Source organism: Anser anser (genome assembly GCF_964211835.1).
Source record: "Anser anser genome assembly, chromosome: 17".
Taxonomy (NCBI): domain Eukaryota; kingdom Metazoa; phylum Chordata; class Aves; order Anseriformes; family Anatidae; genus Anser; species Anser anser.
Window position 1 is genome coordinate 6,545,489 of NC_139738.1, and position 21,805 is coordinate 6,567,293.

At 45.4% G+C, this 21,805-nt stretch overlaps 3 protein-coding genes across 11 annotated transcripts in view; 2 read left to right on the forward strand and 1 right to left on the reverse strand.

Annotated features, from left to right (window-relative positions):
* Positions 1–1,272: 1,272 nt before the first annotated feature.
* On the reverse strand, positions 1,273–10,953 carry OTUD3 (OTU deubiquitinase 3). The gene is made up of 8 exons (XM_083803070.1): positions 10,707–10,953; positions 10,058–10,206; positions 9,146–9,258; positions 6,250–6,372; positions 5,431–5,553; positions 4,807–4,903; positions 3,835–4,016; positions 1,273–3,515 (listed from the first exon to the last, which is right to left on the reverse strand). The coding sequence occupies exons 1-8, from the start codon at positions 10,838–10,840 to the stop codon at positions 3,339–3,341; spliced, it is 1,098 nt and encodes a 365-aa protein (XP_083659196.1). The 5' UTR covers positions 10,841–10,953; the 3' UTR covers positions 1,273–3,338.
* A 3,991-nt stretch (positions 10,954–14,944) lies between these two features.
* On the forward strand, positions 14,945–19,082 carry RNF186 (ring finger protein 186; the record flags this gene model as incomplete). Its single annotated transcript, XM_083803071.1, has 1 exon — positions 14,945–19,082. The coding sequence occupies one exon, from the start codon at positions 14,945–14,947 to the stop codon at positions 15,962–15,964; it is 1,020 nt and encodes a 339-aa protein (XP_083659197.1). The 3' UTR covers positions 15,965–19,082.
* A 1,825-nt stretch (positions 19,083–20,907) lies between these two features.
* Positions 20,908–21,805, forward strand: part of TMCO4 (transmembrane and coiled-coil domains 4) — a 49,388-nt gene continuing 48,490 nt past the window's right edge. For 2 of the 9 annotated variants that reach the window (XR_014573339.1, XM_083803069.1), the window contains exon 1: positions 20,908–21,800. The gene's annotated coding sequence lies outside the window, so the exon portion shown is untranslated. The remainder of the gene's footprint in view (positions 21,801–21,805) is intronic. The other 7 variants (XR_014573342.1, XM_083803063.1, XR_014573340.1 and 4 more) reach the window with 6 other exon arrangements.

A 21,805-nucleotide genomic window follows, 5' to 3' on the forward strand; every position in this document is an offset into this window, starting at 1 on the left:
CAGAATGTGTGGGACAACCCGGGGATCAGGCCCAGCCAGCACGGGTTCAGGAAAGGCAAGTCCTGCCTGACCAACCTCCTCTCCTCCTGTGACCGGGTGACCCGCCTGGTGGATGAGGGAAAGGCTGTTGACGTAGTCTGCCTAGACTTCAGCAAAACCTTTTGACATAGCTTCCCACAGCATTCTCCTGGAGAAGCTGGCAGCCCATGGCTGGGACAGGCACACTGCTGGGTTAAAAGCTGGCTGGGCGGCCGGGCCCAGAGAGTGGTGGTGAACGGGGTGAAATCCAGCTGGTCACCAGTGGTGTTCCCCAGGGGTCGGTGTTGGGGCCCATCCTCGTTAATATCTTTATTGATGACTTGGATGAGGGAATTGAGTGCACCCTCAGTAAGTGTGCAGATGACACCAAGCTGGGGGGAAGTGTCGATGTGCCGGGGGGCAGGAAGGCCCTGCAGAGGGACCTGGGCAGGATGGGTCGATGGGCAGGGGCCGTGGGATGAGGTTCAACGTGGCCAGGTGCCGGGTCCTGCACTTGGGGCACAACAACCCCACGCAGCGCTACAGGCTTGGGGCAGAGTGGCTGGAAAGCTGTGCAGGGGAAAAGGCTCTGGGGGTGTTGGTCGATGCTCACCTGAACACGAGCCAGCAGGTGCCCAGGTGGCCAAGAAGGCCGGCGGCATCCTGGTTGTGTCAGGAGCAGTGCAGCCAGCAGGGCCAGGGAGGTGATCGTCCCCCTGGGCTCTGCTCTGGTGAGGCTGCACCTCGAGTGCTGGGTTCAGCTTTGGGCCCCTCACTACAAGAAGGGCATCGAGGCCCTGAAGCGTGTCCAGAGAAGGGCTACGGAGCTGGTGAAGGGCCTGGGACACAAGTCCTGTGAGGAGTGGCTGAGGGAACTGGGGGTGTTTGGTCTGGAGAAGAGGAGGCTCAGGGGAGACCTGATTGCTCTCTGCAACTCCCTGAAAGGAAGGTGTGGGGAGCTGGGGGTTGTCCTCTTCTCGCAGATAACTAGTGATAGGACTAGAGGGAATGGCCTCAAGTTGCACAAGGGCAGGTTCAGGTTGGAAATTAGGAGACATTTCTTCTCAGAAAGAGCAGTCAGGCGTTGGGACGGGTTGCCCAGGGAGGTGGTGGAGTCACCGTCCCTGGGGGTGTTTAAGGAAGGGTTGGACGTGGTGCTTAGGGACAGGGTTTAGTGGATGACATTGGTGGTAGGGGGATGGTTGGACGAGATGATGTTGGAGGTCTTTTCCAACCTTAATGATTCTAGGAGTCTATGATCTTTATAACCTTTATTGCACTCAGTATCAAAAACTGGGGATTTGGTTTGGTAACAGAAGCACACGCCCCACTGAGCATTTAGAAAAGGAAAGGGAAAGAAAACTCTTGTGTAGTTTCAGCAGAACCCAACAGAAGATGAAGGCACCTTCCAGAATGCTACTGCACACGTGGATACCATGGATGACTTTCTTTGCTGTTCAAGTATTGCAGATGAGGCAAGACTGTTGGTAAATAACCAAAAAACCAAAAACATCCCTCCAAGGCTGGGTAAGACAAAGGTGATACTGAACTACCTTGAACGTGCCTGCTGCCTTCCAGTCTCATCACACCAGTGAAGTGACTTGCACTTTGTCCCACTGAAGCTATCCACTCTTTCCACTTTTGTAAAAGTCAAGTGGGAAAGAGAATTCCAGAAGTATCATTGCTAACAGGTCATCTAATGGTTAGCATAAAATGGATTTTACCAATTTTCAAACAGCACTGAAAATTCAGGGCTCATCCATGTTCTCCTACCTACCAAATACTATTCAGATTTCCCGCTACAGTAATTTCTAATGCCTACCACAGGCACTTACAGCAGCACGTAATACGCTTCTTCACTTCCCAGACACTGTCCCTCCATAAAGCATAAGAGCTGTTTTATATTTCTTTTTATTTCTGCCAAGCTCATTACAGGGACCAAAGTAACTTTTTAACAAGCATTCAAGCCTGTTCGCCTGCACCATCAGTATTTAAAGTACAACTCCTTCCTTTTTATTGTTCAAATGCTCTATCAAGAGCAGTAGCAGAGCATATGAAGAAATACCACCTCAGGTTTTGGCATTTCAGTCAAAAAAGGCATGTACGTATTGATTTGGAAGCTTCAAAGAATGTATAGATTTGAAGAAAAACAACAATGCTCCTTACTTTGAAAAAATTTGTTTCATCTCTGCCCTGGCTGATGAAGTGCCTCCTGTTGTCTACTGTGTGTAAGTGCACGTGCTTTCTTAAAGCTTACTCCTTGATACAAGTCCAAAACCTGAGTGAGGTTGAAATACTGCAAGCCGTAAGTCTAGGGCCAAATCCCAAAGCCCTTACACTTCAGTCCAAATTCCCTACAAAAGCACCACAGGATTCAAAGTATACATTCTACAGTACCTAGTGACCATATGCAAGAGGAATTTAAGATGAAAATCCTATTCTGGAAAAAGCTTGATTTATGAAGAGTGAAGCAGGCAGGGTTCCCAGTGATCACTGCTGCTTGGAAGCTTGTTCCCAGAACTCTCAATCCGTTGGCTATACAAATTTCATTTAGAGACTAAAAACAATCAAGTTCCTGGCTTGGACTAAAGCTCTGGAGTGGCCCTACAGCTCCAAAGCATGGCAAAGGAGATGAGATTCCAGATGTACAAGTAACAGCACTCAGCAGAAATCTCATGCCTGCTTGTAGTGTGTCATATTGCTACCTCTTTAGACTTTATAGATCAGAAGAAATGGCTCTGCAGTAGCAGGAGCCCACTGGTTTAACTCTCTTGGATGAGAAAGAAAAGAGGAATACTATGTTTGATAGTGTTGGCTGACATTTAGTTTTTTGGAAGGATTCTGTTCCTCTGTTTCCCTTACTTTTTAAATTTAAATAGAAAAAAAAAAAAAAGTGTGTTCCTGAGTTGAGAACTGTTAACGCTTTCCCTGACAGTAAGGTAAAATAAATCTCCTCTAAGCATAACTAAGCACAAAGTTGCTATAACAAATCTAAGCATATCAAGAGATCTCAAAGCAAGTCTGGCATTGCTGTGTGAGGAAAAGGTTCTCACCTTAACCTAACTCCATAAGAACAAAAATAAACCTCTACTTTTTTTGTTAAGTTTAAAACTTTCTTCGCTCACACAAGTTGACGTAGAAATTACTGAGTAACTGTTTGCTCAGTAACTGCAACTGAAGAAACAAAGTTCCTATGTGCTCAGAGATCTCTGCAGAAATTGATTTCAAGATGACAGTGGGTGCTTGGAAATTTGCTTGAGAGGAGTTTTGTCTTGATCAGTTTCCTTTGCTTTTCTCACCAGAATGCTCAGAACATTCAGTCATATGTTTAGAGCCGTCATGGCCTTCACCAAGGTGATCTGGTTATCCGAGTCCATCTCTCTCCTGTTGCTATCTGCACAGTTACTTTTGTTGGCCAAGACCTTTTGTCGGTGCCTTTCTTCCTGTCTCTTCTTTTTCTCCAGCCGTTGCTGTTCCTTCTTTAGTTTTTTTGATACCTGAAAAGGGAAGAATGAAAACAAAGTTGAAAACAGACGTTTACTGTCCAGCTGGGGAAAAATAACACACTGGAAAGGAGACAAGCAGATACCAAAGCAGCTGCCAGAAAATGTTTATTCCAGACTATCTGAACTTTGTGCACTTTAGAAAGAGTGCCGTATGTCACTAATAAACACTTGACTTGGAGTAAAGTCACAACTGTAGCAGCTACAAGTGTAGCTACACTTTTTACTTCAAACAAGAAAATAATTGCTGGTTAAGAACTGCTCTAATCTTTAAAGGATGCACAAATCACTGTCAAACCACCCTTACACATACCTTTGGGTTTTTGCTGGATCGACTATCTTCATTAGATTTAGCCAGTCCTTTGTGGTTTTCTATTTCATCTTGATGCAAACTCTGATTTCTGAAGATTCTTGAACCATTTCTGTTATCTTCCCACAGGGCTGAGGTACACGATTTCTGACCTTTGCTCTGAGGATCGCGCTGCCCCTCAGCACCTACCAACAACAGAGTTTTTTCTCAGACACTCTATACACAGAAGCTGTCTCTGTGTCAGCCAATTCCTTCTTCCAGGCTTTCTGGAACTGTTTTTTTTGGAAGCTGGATTGAGTAGGGAAAAAGACAAAGTTCAGTAGCCTCTTCTGTCTGCTCACATAGGACAACATATTCTTCATCAGCTGGAATGTGGAAAGGGGACACTCCACACTAATCCAGTGGCATGCTGTTATTTTACAGAACTTCAGTGTAAAGGTCTAGTAATGTCTGCTTGTAACTTCACAGAGAGGACCCCATGTCACAGGCAACCAAGAGAAAAGCCAGGGACCCTAGTGCTCAAGAACTAGGCAACACCTGGCACTTCAGGTTCTCCAGAGAACAGACCTAGGATGGAACGTGCTCTGAGATGCTGGTAAACCTGAGTTATCTGGTGAGGAGGCCGCAGAATGGCTCCAGGGATTACTAATCTTGCATGGAGTTTTCAAGACTGTAGAGCAGAACAAATCCAAACCAGATCAATTAGGATATGGTATGCTCAGTGGCTCATAAGAACTTAGCTCAGTGCCTTGAATAGTCCCAGGTCAGTCTCACAACAGGCACTGTTACTGAAAGGCTCCACAGGTGCACAAAATCTGCCCTCATAACCTTCCCGAGCACAGAAAGGCTGAGGCAGCAGCACAGCCAACAGGAAGCTTCCACTGCTACTGTCCCTGTTGAACTGCTCTTTCGAGTGAACAGTGCCTCAGAAGAATGCTGTCTGATGTTAGCAAGTGACAAAGTCCACGTACTTACCGATTCCTTCCATTTCCTTCACTTGAAGGATGGCAAATATTGCAGAATCTACGTTGTAGTCTTCCACTTTCAGAACCTGGCTTACTAACTCAATGTCCTGTCCAAGAGAAAGATAACGTTAGAGTTCCAACCAGTGACATACAGACACCATTCAGCAACCATTTGCACCATTAGGAGGGGGCTGCTGTCTGCTTTTGTGATCTCCCAATCAGCCCACACTCCATTTCTCAAGAAGGTGAGGGAGAAAACTTCAAAATCTCAAAGATACCAGGAAAAAGGACTATGCTATTTCAGTATAACTGTTTCACTCCTGATCCTTTTCATTCTCTGCATTTGCACAGTACAACCTGCAGTAACCACACAGGTTATCTAGTGACCACAGCTAAAACTGAACATCCTGAATGACTGGACAGTTTGTGAAATTTTACAGAATTTGTTTCAAAGTAAATTTTCTTGAGAGACTGCAAGACAAACCTTACAGAACTCTTCAATATTCACACACAGTATGCATTTCATTGAGTCTAGGATGAAATGCATTCCAATTTGTGGCTGTAGTACTGAAACTGTCCAGGACAAACACTCTCTGAAATTTTTCTTAAGGAAAAAAGGCTACTCGGTACTTACTGAACATCCAGTTGCACTGCACACTTTTTGTATAGCAGCTTCCTTTTCAACTTCAATCTCATCTTCAGAGCCACTCTTCTCTGGCTTCATTTCCTCCTCACTTGCATCGTTTTTGGAAAGCATCTATAAGAAAAGCGAAGCATACAGTTATTTCATCATACACATTTTTTTTAAAAAAAACTGTCATTAATATAGGTTTAATTTTGGCACAGATTTCTCAGAAACATCCGGTATCAGGGAGTCCTGGATATTGTGTAATTTCTGTTATCACTGGAACCATTTCCCACAATTCATACACTGTCAAGCAAACTCTCATAGTACAAGATCATGTACACCAACAACCAATCACTGGCTTTTTAAATGAAGTATTAATTTTATTACAATATCACACATTATACAAATGTGTACATAGAACTTTGAGGACAGCACGGCTTACTCCTTAACAGGAAAAAGTGAGATATTAAGAGAATTATTGTATCCGGCCATTGCATTTCCATCCATTTCCTCCCTCCCATTTGTTTTTGCATTTGAGGTGATGAGCACATAATTAAGAAGAGGTTGCTTCAAGACTTCTACAGCCCGTATCACTGCATCATATTCAAGGCTGATTTCCAGCCCAGTAATTTAAGCACTTCACATACGGTCTCAAGAGAGCAGGCAGTAGTAATTACGATCACGTTAGGAATTTTTCTATCCCCACGTGAGACAGGGACCAAATTCTTCTCTCGATCTCAATGCAAGTGAGAAAGCAAATCAACCAGTAACATTCAGCTGTTATTTATCCCCACAGCTATCTCAGGTCATTCTGTCGTAACCAACCTCCATCTGAAGATATGCTGGAGCTTCTGAGTCATCATCGATTCTCCTCACGCTGTCATAGTGCTCTCCATACCGATATGCAATGTGCAGCTCCCTCGCATTGTTCTTGTCGGTGCCTCGAATCTAATTGAACCAAGCAGACCACAAATGAGGATTTGGACATAACTTCAGCATCGGATTTTTCTTAGTATTATTTTTTGAAGCAATGATAAACACTGTGCTAGGAAGCAAAGTACGTAGCTACTGGAGTATCTTTACACAGGAAGTGTTGACCTAATAATCCAGATGTGCCTACAGTTACAACAGAACTTCTGTCCAAAGGATAAGATAAACAGCACTGGGTCAGTTACATCATTACAAACAAAACATGATACGAAAACACTTTAGGGCTAAGCTCAAAGCCATTTCCTAAGTTTTCTACAATTTTCCGATCATCTCTTCCAGCCCCATTTTCAGCAACAGCCTCCATTCAATATACGATGCCTTTTTCCCCTCAAATATGAGGAACATGAGTGTGGTCAAATCAGGACCACACTGGAAACACTCACCCAGAATACGTTTTGTTTTGGCGTTTTTACAAGACGGTGTTTTAACGATTCACATTTGAAGTTGATATTTTTTGCTTTTAAAAGAAAGACCAGTGAAGCCAAACCATGAAAATTTATTAACTCCACTCAGGAGCACAAATGTTTCTTTGCTTTGTCAGCATCAATTACAGCGGCTTCCATAAGAGAATTTGCGCTCTGGATATTATCTGTACTGATGAAAGAACAGTTCCTACCCTGATCATAAGGGTCTCAAGCTGTTAGCTAAAAGCCAGCAGCATTTCGACTCCTGCAAGGAATGCAGAAAATTACACACCTGCAAATCTCCTTTGCTTACCTGTCGAGCCAGAGTTCAAAGATCTGACACCTTTGCTGGAGAAGATGACAGTAAGCAAACAACAAAAAAGTTTGCTTTAGGGCTCCAGAGTTTCCCAATCCTTTTACGTCTTTTCCCAACTTACAGAATTTACACCAGGTCACCTTTCGACTACGTCTGCAGTCTGCACTGCATGAACAACTTCGGATTTCACAACAGATATTCTCCATTCATCTATTTTACACTTGCTCACCCGTAAATTCCAACTCAATGATCGGTTATATTTAACTCCTGCCTTTTATCTTATTAAGTTGTTCAGCGCGTTGGCTTTCAGTAAGATCTATCATGAACATTTTTCATTTGCCAGAGTCAAAATAGGTATCTAACAAATCCTGAAGCTTTTGAAAGACTCTGAAAGTTGGCAACTACTGACAAAGAAACTGAAGCCTCTTTGTGTGAGCTCTTTCCAAAATACACTGAAATTGTAAGTAAAAGGTAGTTGCAGATAAAAAAAAAAGCAAAAACACATGAAAAAGGTAAATTGTAACCCCAAAAGCCAATACAATAACTTATACATCTGTGCTAACTTCTACCTCTATATTTGCAGTCACTATCAAAATATCAAAAAAATAATAATAAAGGGTGCTTAAAGCCTTAAGAAGTCAGCACAGAAATGCCCAGCTCCAACAGGCTGAGAAACAGCTGGAGGTCCCAAACACTTCTCCTGCTCACATTTCACCACCTTAGCTTCAGCATATGCCAATGGCTCTCTTAAAATTAAAGGATAATGCACCATCTGCTTTAGAGTTGAAATGAACAGAGAGATTCACACCATCTGCTTAAAGCATCTTGCTGATCTGCTTCTCTGGAAAAGCTCTCTTCGTAATCTAGTCTTTCCAAAATAGTATGGACAACAGAAAGAAAAAGGGTGTCTTGGGTTTGATGAGTCTAGCAACTTGGTAAGACTGTCCCCATGTTGTGATCCCCTCTGTGTGGGTAGGGGACTCCTTACATTGTAATTATTGACAGCTCTCTTTACTTATGCCATTTTCATGACACACTCTCAGTAACAAAACTCCACTCAGGCACACAAAATGGAAGCTCATCACAAAGTCGGTATTTACAGCCCAGGAAAGGTCAATGAATGGGAAAAAGGAGGTTGAGATTTTTGAGAGGATGTGCAAAAAGATCGATAAGAGTTAAGTGCACTGAGGTGAGTATTTGGTTCAAAACAGCAACAACACATGAACAGCACCTCCATGACCTCTCCTGCAGGGTCATTACCTCCATTGCCTCTGTTCTCTCTTGCAGGTCAAGCAGTTGATTTTATTTACTTTTTTAATACATAGCTGAGCTGTCTTACTGCCCATTGCTGCCATATAGATATGGGTTTAAACTTATTCGGGTTCAGAATCCATCTGACGATGTTCCAAATGTTTCAAAAGACACCACCTACAGCTTTTACCTGGTGTTTTTTTCTTTGCTGCCCTGCTTAGCCTACATACTTCATTGGTACTCTCTGTGAATTGAGCTTAGCCCTTAAACCCTCTACTACCCTCATAAAAAATGTCAAGAAACAATCCTGGCTTGGATGTAGGTTCTCACTTGCTCAACGAACAGGCAGAGATCAAGTACGGACCCATGCCAGTGTGGATCTGCCACAGGAAAACAACAACAAAAAAGAGAGCAGGAGAGACCCGATGAATTACTTGTTCCAGTCCCCAGCTGTAAGAGGAATCCACAGCACACAGTCCTTTCCAGAAGCTGATTAAACACCACTTTAAGGTTTTAAAACTTTTTTTCCCTCTCCTGTCCAGTCCAGAATCTCATTTTTCCAGTTGTCAGAACCATCAACTCCTCATTCCAAACCCCACAGAGAACTTGAGTTTTCCTTCAAGGCTGAAAAAGCAAGCGCCAAGCTAACTATGGCTGCCAACCAGTATATTTGTTCTCTGTGAACAGATCAGAAAGTTTCAATGCTGTTTGTATCCATCAGCTAAAAATTAGGCCAAAACATGGAAGTTTTGTTTCTCACCTGCCACAGTGGAGCATTAAGCTGATGAATAACCACATTCATTTGATTGTTCCTTGCAAAGGCCACAATAGCATCGTTGCCAGCAAAGGTACCCGGCTTTGCCAAGTTGGTAACTAAAGGAAAACAAACATTCATAAGAGATGGAGAACCAGTTTCTGAGACTTCAAAAAGCACCGGAGGTTTAGCAAGTAACAAAATTTCAACAAGGGCCCAAGAAATTTTGGAAAGGAAATCCCAGCTATTAAATGGTAACCACAGAGGCAAGAATCTGTTAGTGACAGAGGTTACTAAGTCTTAAACAACCACAGAAACCTCCAAAAACGCAGTACACCTTTTGATTATGCAAGGCCATCAGTTCTGTGTCAGCTCTGAAGGTAGGTGCCACGTGCTAAACGACCGGACTACTTTCATGCACCACCTGCATGTCACCTGGCACAGACCCAAAGCTGTTAGAACAAAGGCTGCATTGGTCTCTGCTTTCCATCTTCCCCTGGGTTAACACTATGAAATATCAAGTGTCAAGGAGAAAAACAAATCCAAGGAAATCAGCCACGCAACACCCACCAGTATTCAAGGGTGAGCTCTTCACTCACCCTTGAATACTTGAAGTTTTGAGAAAACTTCATTTTCTCAAGTTCCTTTTGAAAACACCAAATTATTACTTCTAGACTTTTTTTTTCTTTCCTTCTCCAAGTTATTCCTAAATTCAAACACGTTCCAGGAGAAGTTTAATAGCTCATCTTTCTACAGAAAGATAACAAAGAGAAAGGTAAACTCACTGCTGTTTCTAAAAACTAGAGAGTGGCCACAGCATAGCTCAGGGATGAGGAACGGTTTAGTGGAAAGGTACTCAAAGGAGATGTAACCTCATTTTGGAACAACCCCTTCTATTAGCGTCTACAGAGACCGTACCGTGTTTCTCAAAGGGAACATCATCTTCCACAAACGGTTCAAACTCCTCCCGCTGCTTTATCATGTAGTCCACCGTTTCCTGGCGATGTCTGAGGTGGTTTCGGGAGTGCCCCTCAAGCTGGTCACCAAGGGCCCGGAACAAACAGTTGCTAAGGGAAGAGAAGCTGCGTGTTAGCGCGCCTGAAACGTCGCTACCGGAGAGCAACGTTAAACCAATGACCCTGGTGTAGCAGTGGAAAAAATTGACTGGGCAGCAGGAGCTGAGATTTGATGAAATTATGGTAAGAACATAAGGTTTTAAGTGAGCACGTCATCAGCTTGTACAGAGCAAACCAAAAGCAGCAACAGTGCTGGGCCAAACCATCCCCAACCGCCACTGAGAGAAATAAGGGAGGCCAACCCAAGGACTCACCAAACACCTCCTCAGCCCACACGCATCTATCTCCCCTTTCTCCCCATACTTACGGACCTTTCCGTGCCCCACACGGCCAGGGGAGCCCTCAGGCCCTCGGGGAGCGGGACTGGGCGCAGCAGAGCCCTCGGGTGACAGGCAGGGGGGACACACAAGCCTCTCTCCCTGCGGGCACGGGGCGGGTACGGAGCAAACCCCCCCGGGGTCGGGAGGCCCGCGGGTGCCCCCAGCACTCACCCATCGCCCGGCACCTCCCGCAGCTTGAGGCCGAGGGCCCGGAGCTGCCTGGCGAGGCCTCCTCCGCCCGCTGCGGGGCTCGGGGCCCTCCTGCGGCCGGCGGGCCGGGCCCTGGCCGCCTGCTTGCGGGACATCCCCGCAGGGAGCTCCGCGCCTGCGCCGCCGGCCTGTCACCTTCCCCGGGCCTCCGGAGGAGGAGGAGGGGGAAGAGGAAGAGGAGGAGGAAGAAAAAGAGGCGAGGAGCCCGCGAGGTGGCACTCGGGGAGCAGCGGCGCCGGCCGGGAGCGGGGCCGGAGCAGCGCCGCCGAGGGATGTGCTGAGGCAGCTTTGGAAAAGGGAAAGCCGAGGCCTGCAGCAGGGCGGTGAATTTCTGTCAGAAAATTCTTGGGAGCCTTGTGAGGGAAGCCCGGCTGGCGTGGGCCGTGAGTGTAGCCCGTAAATGGTTGAAACGAGCCCGACTCTGTGCCTCCCTCCTCTTCCCCAGGCGCCCCGGGGAGCTCTCGTCTGAGCCAGGAGTGGGCACGGAGAAGGGGGCCCGTTCGGGACCCGCTCCCCCAGTTTGCTCAGCTGGGAGGGAACCTCCGGCTGTGTTAGTAAAAGGGCTTCTGTCACCCGTTCCCTGGGCAGAAGGTGGATGGAGAGCTGGCAAACCACGGGGCGCACATCGGCACCCCCGCTGAGCCTGGTGCTGCAGCTGTAAAACAGCTGGGGCAGCTCCAGAGCCTGGTTAGGAGCCCCACACTGAGACCACGGCCACAGCTGAAGGCTCAGCACAGGAGATTTCCTGTTAGCCTCCTGCTGTGCCACCCTTCTGCCAGTGAGCAACGAAACAAGCCCCCCACCATTAACACCATCCAGTGCTGCCCCCGATCACTGGGTCCGTTCTAATCCATCAGCGGTTACCCGTTTATTTATTTTTTTTCTTGCCCTACTTTGCCCTGCAGGTATGACCAGTCAATTTGCCTGATGCTGTCAAATTCCAGTTCCTAGCTCTGTTCAGACAGTGCATCCAAACAGCTTCCTGATGAAAGCCAAGAAAACACTCCCAATGTGGAAACAGACACCGACGTACAGAGTGAATCATCTTCCCAGGCGTGAGCGTTATGGGTGTGCTACAAGGGCACGTTGCAGACAAACAAGGCAAGACCAAACAGCCACGTTGGATTCCCCCGAGAGGCTCTCAGGTCGCATTTGTGAGGTCAAACAGGCCTTGGTTAGGAGCAGGTAAAAGGCTGCTTCCAAGCTGCTTTTCAACCCCGGTGTAAGAAGCTCCCTGTCGCGCCAGAAGATGCGCTGTAAGTCTGAAGGTGACTGCCCAGGCACTGCAGCTCTCTGCTCTTACTCACGCTTATGCCCATTAACAGGTGATACCATACGAGGCTTCACATCAGGATAATATTTAAGTCGTATATATCTGTAAGGTCCTTTTGTCCAGTCACAACAAGCTGTAACCTAACTTGAGAGCAGGAAGAAGCTCGAGGGACTATAAACATTATCTCCTAGAATATTTTGAAGATTACTGTGCTGAAAGCTGTATAGATGGGTGGACTAGATGATCTGAAGAGGTCTTTTCCAACCTGAATGATTCTGCGATAGCAAGCTGGTGTCTCACTCCAAGATTAACCTGGAATGATGTGACTACTCTTTTGTATCCATTTCCTGCCATAAACAAATCCATGCGAAGAGACATTCCAAGGAAAAACATTTTCTTATGCAAACACTCTAAAAGCAGGAAAACAGGATGTGTCTGTAAACTGACTGCAAATGATTAATGAAACGGTAATTAGCATAGGAAGCATTAAAGAGCTATAGTCAGCTCAGCTCAGCTCACTACAACATACCTACAAGCCAGTGAACATCACACATGCAGCCAAAGACAAAACTGAGACAAAATTTGGACAGGCCCTTTGAACACGTGGCTGAAAATGTCATCAGTGGAGGACAACAATGAAAAGGCATCTTTAATTAAATATCACCAATAAAACTGGGCAGAGAGCTCACCCGCTGCCTGACCAGCCAAAAGCAGCTCGGGAATTGCACAGCTGCAGCCTCAGAGCCCCCACGCCAGGTCCTGCTGGATGCCCCGGGGTCCCTGATGCGCGTGGCAGTCACCTGCATGCCCGGGGAAGCGCAGGGCCTCGCCAAGCCGTGAGGAGCTCCATTTTCCCTTCCTTCGAGCGAGTCGTCCTTGCTGCTGACATGCATCAGTAGCAAAGTAATGACGCCTCTCAAACAGCTAGGTTTCCAGGACATATGTTCGAAGGGAAAGTCACTCCCAGCCGCTGCTGAAGACAGAGCAAACAGCAGAGGCATGAATTCATCCCGCTGAGTTTTTAAGTTTGCAGTGTAGCTGCCCCCGTTGGGGTCTGTTCCAGCTTCCCAACACCTGCAAGGCAGTTTCATATTGTTCCAATGATTCACTGAGAATCTCTAAGTTTTAAGACACTAAGGCATGGGAACTAACAGTCTGAAAATGAAACTTGAAAAGCATTGTAAAAATGGTCTTTTTTTTCCCCCGTATCTTTTCTTTTTTAACAGAATTAACTTGCTAATAGGTATGTGAAATGCAATAGAAAAATTATCCTGTTTTTAAACATAACTAGGCCTTGCAGTGCACCAAGCCCAATTCCAAACATTCTTGCACTTCAAATATGAGTCCCACTTCTGCCAATGAAAGATCTCCATGCTCCCTAAATCTGGGGTCACCTCAAAGCCTGTCAAACGCTGCTATATCCTGTGTCAGCAGAAGCATAGCAGGAACACCCAGACACTTCTATGAAGTTTGCTAACAACTAACCTTTTACTATTTCTCAGCAAAGAACCTTCTCACCTCATCCCCCCGCCAGCAGTTCATGAGATTAGAGCCCTCCCGAATTCCTTCCCCTTCTAATCGTGGTTGTTTCAGTTCCTTCTGCTGCCCGTTGGAGAGAGGGGCTGGGACTTGGTAGCACAGATAGCTCCAGCACTCAGGTGCACTTGAGGCTACAGACTGGGTACTGCATGTCTTCTCCCAGGAATTCTGACCTAGTCTAGCCTTCCGGTATTGGCAATCCTTCCTTTTCTACCTTCCTTCCTTCCATGGGGTTCTTACTGTGAAAACAATCTGTATTTTACACCTCAAGTAAAAAAGGCAGAAAGAAGTTAGACAACGAGGGATTGTGTTTATGCATTTTATTTTATTTTTTTTTAGATGAGCTGAATATTTACAAAACCACCTAACATAAGTGCATTCCTGAGAGTGCATGAGCTTGTCCCGTGAACAGCAAGAAAAGGAAGAGTCCTACCAACAGACCTCTCCCATGGACTCTGTAAGAACCTCAGGGACCCCAACCATGCTTCAGTTAGTGCCTGAAGCCCTCCGATGACTAAAACCAACAGGGATGTTCCTACAATAAGGAATTGATAATAATCCGAGATTTAACACTCAACATTAACATATTTATGCTGTAAGGGGAGAGCTCTAGTGCAGCAAGTAGTGCTACAGCAAGAGCAGACCTCCTACGTGGAGAGTTCAGCACTGGTGTGACAGTTGTGCCATGGCACACAACTCTGGAAACGTGGAGTTCCAAGGAAAGGAAGAGGGCTAGGTATGCTCTTCTTTCAAATCCACCTAGCACGAGAAACACGTTTGCCTGTGGTTACATGTATTTTAACAACACCTTTTCACTCCTAATTTAATTTGCCCTGAGGAGCTCTGACAGAGTCTGGCTAACAGATGCTGAGTTCTCCTGTCAATCCAAGGTAAAAGGCTTTTGCGACGCAGCGCGAGATGACACGTTCCTCGCTGTGGTTCTAACGCCAACAGCTAAGAGGAGAATGAAACAACTTACCAAGGTCATGCAGAAAGCCAGTGCAAGAGAGAAGCAGGACACTTTTCCTGCCTTTCTGTCCCATGCTCTCTCTAATCAAAGCACTGCGTTCAGTACACCATTTCATACCAGATAATTCTTTTGGATCTGTCACTGTCCAACAAGTCTGCGTTTAGAACGCAGAGAAATTGCTTTTTAACCAATTAAGGACTAATTCAGTAATAATGGTAGTGCCATTCTCTCTGGCCATCACGGTGAACAAAGCTGCAGTCTCTTAACGCCATGGGATCTGCTTCTGGACAGGATTTGCTCAGTGATATCAGCCGTTGTAAAGTGTCTTGGCCACGAAGTTAATCGTTAACTCAGGTCACCACCTCATAAAAACATCTCATTGTAAGAGCACAACATGCTTAAAGCTGTCATTCGATCATGCATACAACAGGAATAAAGGAGCACATAAAAGGAGCCAGAAACTCCGCAAACCCTTCAGCTAAGGGAAGACAAACTGCACCGAGGTTTATCTCCATGGAGAAATCCACGGACAAGCCAAGCAGCGAAAACAGATCGACAGCTTCTGGAGTAGCACAGGCTGAGAAGACTAGTCCTGCGCCCTTTGCTGAAGGTGCTGCAGAAATGAGCGGAGCAGGACCCCTCACAGAAAATGCTGCCGACGCGAAGGGACTGGTATTTGCTGAAGAACATCTTAAAGAAATGGAGAGATCTCCGGACACAGAGCCAGACGGTCCTGATACCTTTAAGCCAGCATTTTTGGAAAGTGACTATCCAAACTCAAAGCCGCTTGTTATGGTAACAAACTCAAGCTCTCCTGAAGTGTACAGTCCCGAAACGAGCTACCAGCCTTCACCCACATCATCTATTGCAGACATGGACTGCCTGGTCTGCTTCAACAAGTACAACGTGTACAGAGTCCCAAAGCTCCTCGACTGCCAGCATGCTTTCTGCGCAGTTTGCCTCAAGCTTATCCTCAGGAAAGAAGACGACACCTGGATAATCACCTGCCCCCTGTGCAGAAAAAACACGCCTGTGTCAGGAGGATTTATCCGCACGCTTCCAAATAAAGAAGAAATCATGGACCACTTGGAACATCCTGACGTGGCTCTCGAGGTACACATCTCTCCCCTGGGGCTGGACAGCAGCAGCTGGGCTCAGAGCAGCCAAGATGTTTTATACAGAGACCAAAACGTTCCAGCAGACAACAGGCTGGCTATCCAGAGAGTTGTGCTGCTCCTGCTGCTTTTGGTGATTCTCACTATCCTCATCCTCCCGTTTATATACTCGGGGACGATAAAGTGGGTAATTTGTCTCATGCTTACTTTGGGGTTGGTCATGTCTATGGTGCTTTGCTGCACTCCTAAATTCTACTGGAGCTGTAATGGAAACTCACTCACAGCCTGCCACAAAGAGACCCACGTCGCTGCTATTGCCTGAAACAGCATGAGCTGCCTCAAGATAATGACTGGTTCCACCTGCACAGCCGAGTATCAGAAGCACTAGTCAGTTGCTGGACTTTGAAAGCAAACATTCACATCAGAACCTCAAAGTGTCTAACTTATCCCACTAAGCCTCAAAGGCAATGCAGTGTTGTTTAATTTTATTACTGAAAACGGTAAAATACTTGTATGCTGATATTTGTAAGATAAAATTGTAAGCCTTCTTCGCAGTTTTTTATCCCAGATGAATAGTTGTTGTTTTGCTCTCATCATTTTAGTCCTGCTCGCATCCTCTCTCCAATTACTACTGCAGAACATTAGCTGAAACGTGTGACATTTGTGTGCTGTGAAAATCTGTAGCTGTTACTGTGTTTTCCCACTCCTAACACAGGTATACCTTTTCTTGTGACAACGTGGGGAATTAGACTGCTAAATCTGGGACTGGATGCCTAGCCTTAATGGAAGAGGGTAGTTTAAACACAGTTTATTGCATTAATCTGGATCCCTGACCAGAAGGTTTTTAGCAGGGGTGGGAATGGGAAAAGGGAATATCAGTTGACGTCATCTCAAGTTGTACTCGAAACTAGAGAGGAAGAGGCAAAATCAACATTTCTAATCATAAGCTCACAACTTGCAAAGTGCAAGGCTCTGAAAAGCTGATGACATTCTGGGTTCCCTGTGTTATTTAGCACAAAAATAGTTTCTCTCAGCTGAACTCCTTTACCTGGCTACCTGTACCACCTCTCTTCTTGCTCTCTTCACATTACGTGTGACATTGCCCTTTGGAGATGCCCACAAATTCTCCTTCCACAGATAAAAAGGAATCTGTCAATTGTTCTGCTATACCACGCACGATTTTTTTTTTTATATGGAACGCGTCCATTAAAGTTGAATAATGCTAACTGCTCACTGACTCTGTGTTTTAATTCCTCACCAACAATCATCGTCAAAATATTTCACAGCTTCCCGACAGGAACTACAGCTGAGAAAGCATTTTAGGGAGTCTATACAACTGAGTCAGTGAGGAAAGCAGAAAAGTAATGTGCTGGGCTTTTTTCCTTGATTTAAAAGAAAAACTAACTTAGTTGCAAAGAAAATACCCTACAACTCAACTAAAATTAAACTGGAAAAAATTAGGAGCTTGCTTTAGCTACGTTAGGTTTTTAAGAGTACCATGGGTCTCAGCAGACCTTGGATCAGGTCTGTAGCAAATATTTTAGTTTGTTAAGAATGGAAACTTTTGGACCCCAGTTGCTCACTATACATATGCATTTATATATATATATATATGTGGACAGTGTGTCCCACCAGTAGATAAAACGGATTAGATGAAGAGGGTAAGGAGCTGTTGTGCCCCTATGCCTCAGAAAAAACAGGTCCATTTTCTACCTAAGAACAGGAACCTTCAAGGAAAACAAATGCTTTGTTTCTTTTCATAGATTTGTACAGCAATTGCAGAGTACATGTGTAATAACATTCACTAACAGCCAAACCAAGAAAAGCTTTTCAATGGGGAAAAGGCACGAAGTTTTAAACGCAAATATCTTCTTGAATAATATTATTTCAGACACAAAGAATGGCCCAGGTATTCACCTGAAAATCACCTCAGAAACTCACGCCAAGTCTTTCAGCTCGTGGACAATTTTCCCGTTGAGCTCTCTTCGCCAACACCAATGGATGACTTGCACTCCAGAGGTATGTAACAAATCATACTGGCCTTGATGTGCTGTGCACGAATGCATCAAAGTAAGCTATAAGGGTTAAAGGAAAAGCGTGCACTAATTGCGCAGCACACTGATCTCATTCAAAAGACCAGATAGCAAGGAAAGAACAGGCTGTCCTAAAGATAAGATGGCAAAGATGAACTGGACTGGAGCCATAACATACCCCAATTAAAAAGGAAAAAAGATGGGCAGTTTTGCCCAAGAGAAGACACTTGATCTCTTCCCAAGTGAGACTGATACCAAACAACACCCACGCCAGAAGGGCGTTCAAGTCACACCCAGTAAGAGTTTGCTATCATCAGTCAGGAGATGACCTGAAGATATTAAGAAGCAGCGTCCCTCATCCTCCATATCACACACGATGTGTGGGTCCACCTCTCTGTGCTTGTCAGTACATGCGTGTCAAAAAATGAAGTCTGAAAATAAGTGTGAACAGGAAAAAAATCAGTTTGCTACATACCAAAAAGGGTCTCACGTTCAATTTTCTTACACTAATTTCTACGATGGCAAAAAGGCCAATGGAAAAAAGCTTCCCTGAAGGCAGCATATGCCACTGCCCCGACGTGCAAAGGAAGAACAGGACATGTGAATCACGTTGATTTGCATTGATGCTCATAGCACAAAAACAAACAACAACCAAAACCACAAAGGATTAGAAGGGAAAGAAATGTTTTCCCTCAGAACAGCCATCCCGTTCCCAGGTATAAGGGCAGAGCACCAAAGGTTTGTATTCACATCAAAGATACGAATAGAATTTCTAAAACAATGCAAGACACCAGTGCAACTACCAGTGAGAGACCGAAACACTGAGAGAACTTGATAAGACAAGGGGCAATGGGTGCAAGCTGGAACATAGGAGGTTCTGCTTAAATATGAGAAACTTTTTCACGGTGAGGGTGACGGAGCACTGGAACAGGCTGCCCAGGGGGCTGTGGAGTCTCCTTCTCTGGAGATGTTCAAAACCCGCCTGAAATCACTCCTGTGTGACCTAATCTAGGCATTCCTGCTCTGGCACGGGGATTGGACTAGGTGATCTTTCAAGGTCCCTTTCAGTTCCTAACATTCTGTGAACTCTGTGGATCCACACAGTGAGATTACCAGCCACGGATGTCCCTGCTGCTTTGTGCTGACACCTGCCAAGCCTGCGTTCAGTATTCAACTGAAATGATTCTTTGGTCTTTAGAGCCACTAACAATTATCTGATTCAGAGTTCATGGATATTGGTGGAAGTCATTACCCCCTATAAACTGAAATCTTTTATAACAGCTGTTGATTCCCATCTGACAAGATAAGGCTCAATGATAATGTAAACCTCTGAAGCAGCAAAAAAGTTTATGGTGAAAATGTCAAAATATTTGTATTCTAAAATGTTAAAGGATCTGTTTGCATCCAGTTCCTCTTCATACCAATCTTTTTGACAATAAAGTTTCAGCTCCAAATGACCCTGCCCTGCTTACCATACCTAGCTGGCTCCTGATTTCGTGTAGTGATTAAATAGCAAATTGTATTCTGACAAAGACAGGGTCATAGTGGGAAACGGGCCAAAAGAGTAGCCAACGTACTGCATGAATACCTCAGAACTATGTTTTACAAGGACAGAATGCCACCAAGACATTAAGAGCATGAGGAAACCCAATAATATTTAAGTACCAGTCTGTATAGACACAATGCTGGACCAGAAGCTTCAAAGGTGTCTTGTTTAACAATGCATATACACAAGCCAATTTTAATTAAAAAATATGCCTATCCTATTCTACAGTTTTCTTCCAGCTGTATCCCGAGCTCTCTCTCTCTTCCTTTCCCTGCTCCAAAGTCGCTGCCTTTCTTCACTACTTCTTCCTTGTTTTCTCCCTTCTGCTCCTTCATGTTCCCATTATTTATTTCTCTCCCTACTACCTGTTGCTCCAGGTCAGAGGAACGCTGTAACAGCCTCTGCCCCTGCAGCACCTGTTCTTAGCATCCCGTCAGCTGAAAAGCTGCTAACACCTTTGCCAAGCCTTTAACTGATTTAACCAGACCTGAACTCCACCTTCCACAGCGGAGATCGGCACCTTCTGGATGCTGCACTTTGCTCTCCCTCTGTCCCCTGCCCACAGGAGCCTTCCCAAAGCCAAACTTTCCCCATCCCAAAACATTTTCAGGTTTCTTATCAACAAACAGCACCAGACACCCACCACAGCTAATTATGTGAGGGAGACAGGTGCCTTAAAAAAATTGAGCGTAGGTGTTCTAAATCTCTGTTAACTACAGAAGTCTAGCTTTATCTACAGAACTTTAAATTATCAATAATTGTGTTGCCTTTGATTGCTATTAAACTATATAAGATCCCAAGTTTACAACATCTGATAAAACCCATGATTAATTATCATTCCACTCCTGTTTTGAACTACTTTTAACAGCTCTTCTGCATTATCACACAGATATAAACAGGCAAAAATAAACATGGAATAAATAGCGTATTTCACACTTCAACATCACTCAGATTCTGTGCAAAGAGGACTTTTGGTCCTCAAACGCACTGCTGTTAAGCCTACAAGAAACTAATTTGCAGATTTTGGTGTGAGAGGATGGATTTGCGTCCAGATGACTTTTTTTTGCTTGTTGTGAACCATTTGCAGCTTGCCCATGGTGTTATGCAGTTACCTAAGTCACAAATGAAGTATGTACCTTTTGTACCTTAATGGGGATCAACAGAGCACGCCTTCTAAACCTCGTCACATTTATCTATATGATGATGCTTAACATACATAGGGGTAACCTGAGTACTTGTGTGAGTAAACCTGAAGGACCTAATGTTAGCTGCAAGCAAGCGGGACAGGATATTTGGCCACATCAAAAGGGCTTTTAAACAGAACACGTATGTGGATTTATTTATTTATTTTTACCTTAGAAGTCCAAAGTAACATATTTTTAAGTATAAATCAATTACTCCAGTTACCAAGCGACCAAAATGCGTTTTGCTTTCATGAAACATGACCATGCAGAAAAACTGCCTCTCTTCTCCTGAAAAACTGGACTTCACTAAGAATTACCAAGCACTGTACTTGCAGTTCCCACTTGAGCCTACTCTCAAAGCAAAAACATTTCTTGAAACCCATAAAACACAACGCAAAAGCCTTATGCTGAGGTAGCTGAGTTAATTCCACAGCCGAGGTGTAGCCCTGGGGTTTTTGCAGGGCCAGTTAACTACAACCGGCTGAACAAAGCCTCCCAAGCTGACTGTGCCTGTAGCCCTGCTTCCATCAGAAAAAATATATCCATGGTCCTCATGTTTGCCTGATGTGTGCATACACATGTATATATATATATATATATACACAGACACACACAAAGTTACTTCAGCTCCTGTTTGGATGCCTTTGGGATCCCACCTGGTGACAACGCGGCGCAAGGCACCACTGAAGCTTCACCCCTCCCCTCTGATGTGTGCATACACATGCATATATGTATATATACACACAATATATATACATATATATACCACTGAAGCTTCACCTCCCCTCAGAGCAGCCCCCAACCTGTCTCATGTCAGGGGCAACAAAGATGTCTCCACAGATTCAGTGGTGGTGACCTTAGAGCAGCTTTTAACCGACACACCTCACCCCACCGCTCTCTGCAGTCCTCCCTCGGAGACAGGAGCATTCTCAGAGGGAAAGAAGAGCCTTAAAGGGGGACAGAAGAGCTCCTACTCGGCTCAGCCCTAAACCCGGGCAAGGCACCAATGTGGCACCAAGATGGCAGACCAAGGCTGCTCTGAGGAAGAAGCTGCAGCACCTATTTTGACTGAAGCAGCACCAGGCCTCGCTGCCGTCCCACCGCTGCCACAACCCTATTACAACCCCCACAGGGAGGCCGGGAGCAGGGCGAAGGCTGGGAATGAGGCGAAGGCAGGGAGCAGGGCTCGCCATCAGCCCGGCTCCAAGCACATTCCCCCTCAGCACACCGCACCGCCCTCCCGCCCTCCTTACGCTACGCCAGCAGCGTAGGAAAGCGCAGGGCCGCCCAGCGCTGCCCGCCGCCCTTACGCAGTCTCCGTGGGGGTGACAGGGGCGGAAGGGGCGGGAGGCGAAGGCAGCTGGGAGTGTGGCGGCCGCTCATGGCTGGCAGCAGGTCGG

Coding starts and splice junctions, on each gene's coding strand:
- OTUD3 (XM_083803070.1), bottom strand. CDS start 10,840: ATGTCCCGCAAGCAGGCGGCCAGGGCCCGGCCCGCCGGCCGCAGGAGG. Junction 9,259..10,057: donor TGTTCCCTTTGAGAAACACG/GTACGGTCTCTG, acceptor GTTTTCCTTTAG/TTACCAACTTGGCAAAGCCG. Junction 6,373..9,145: donor TTAATGCTCCACTGTGGCAG/GTGAGAAACAAA, acceptor TGGTTCAATTAG/ATTCGAGGCACCGACAAGAA.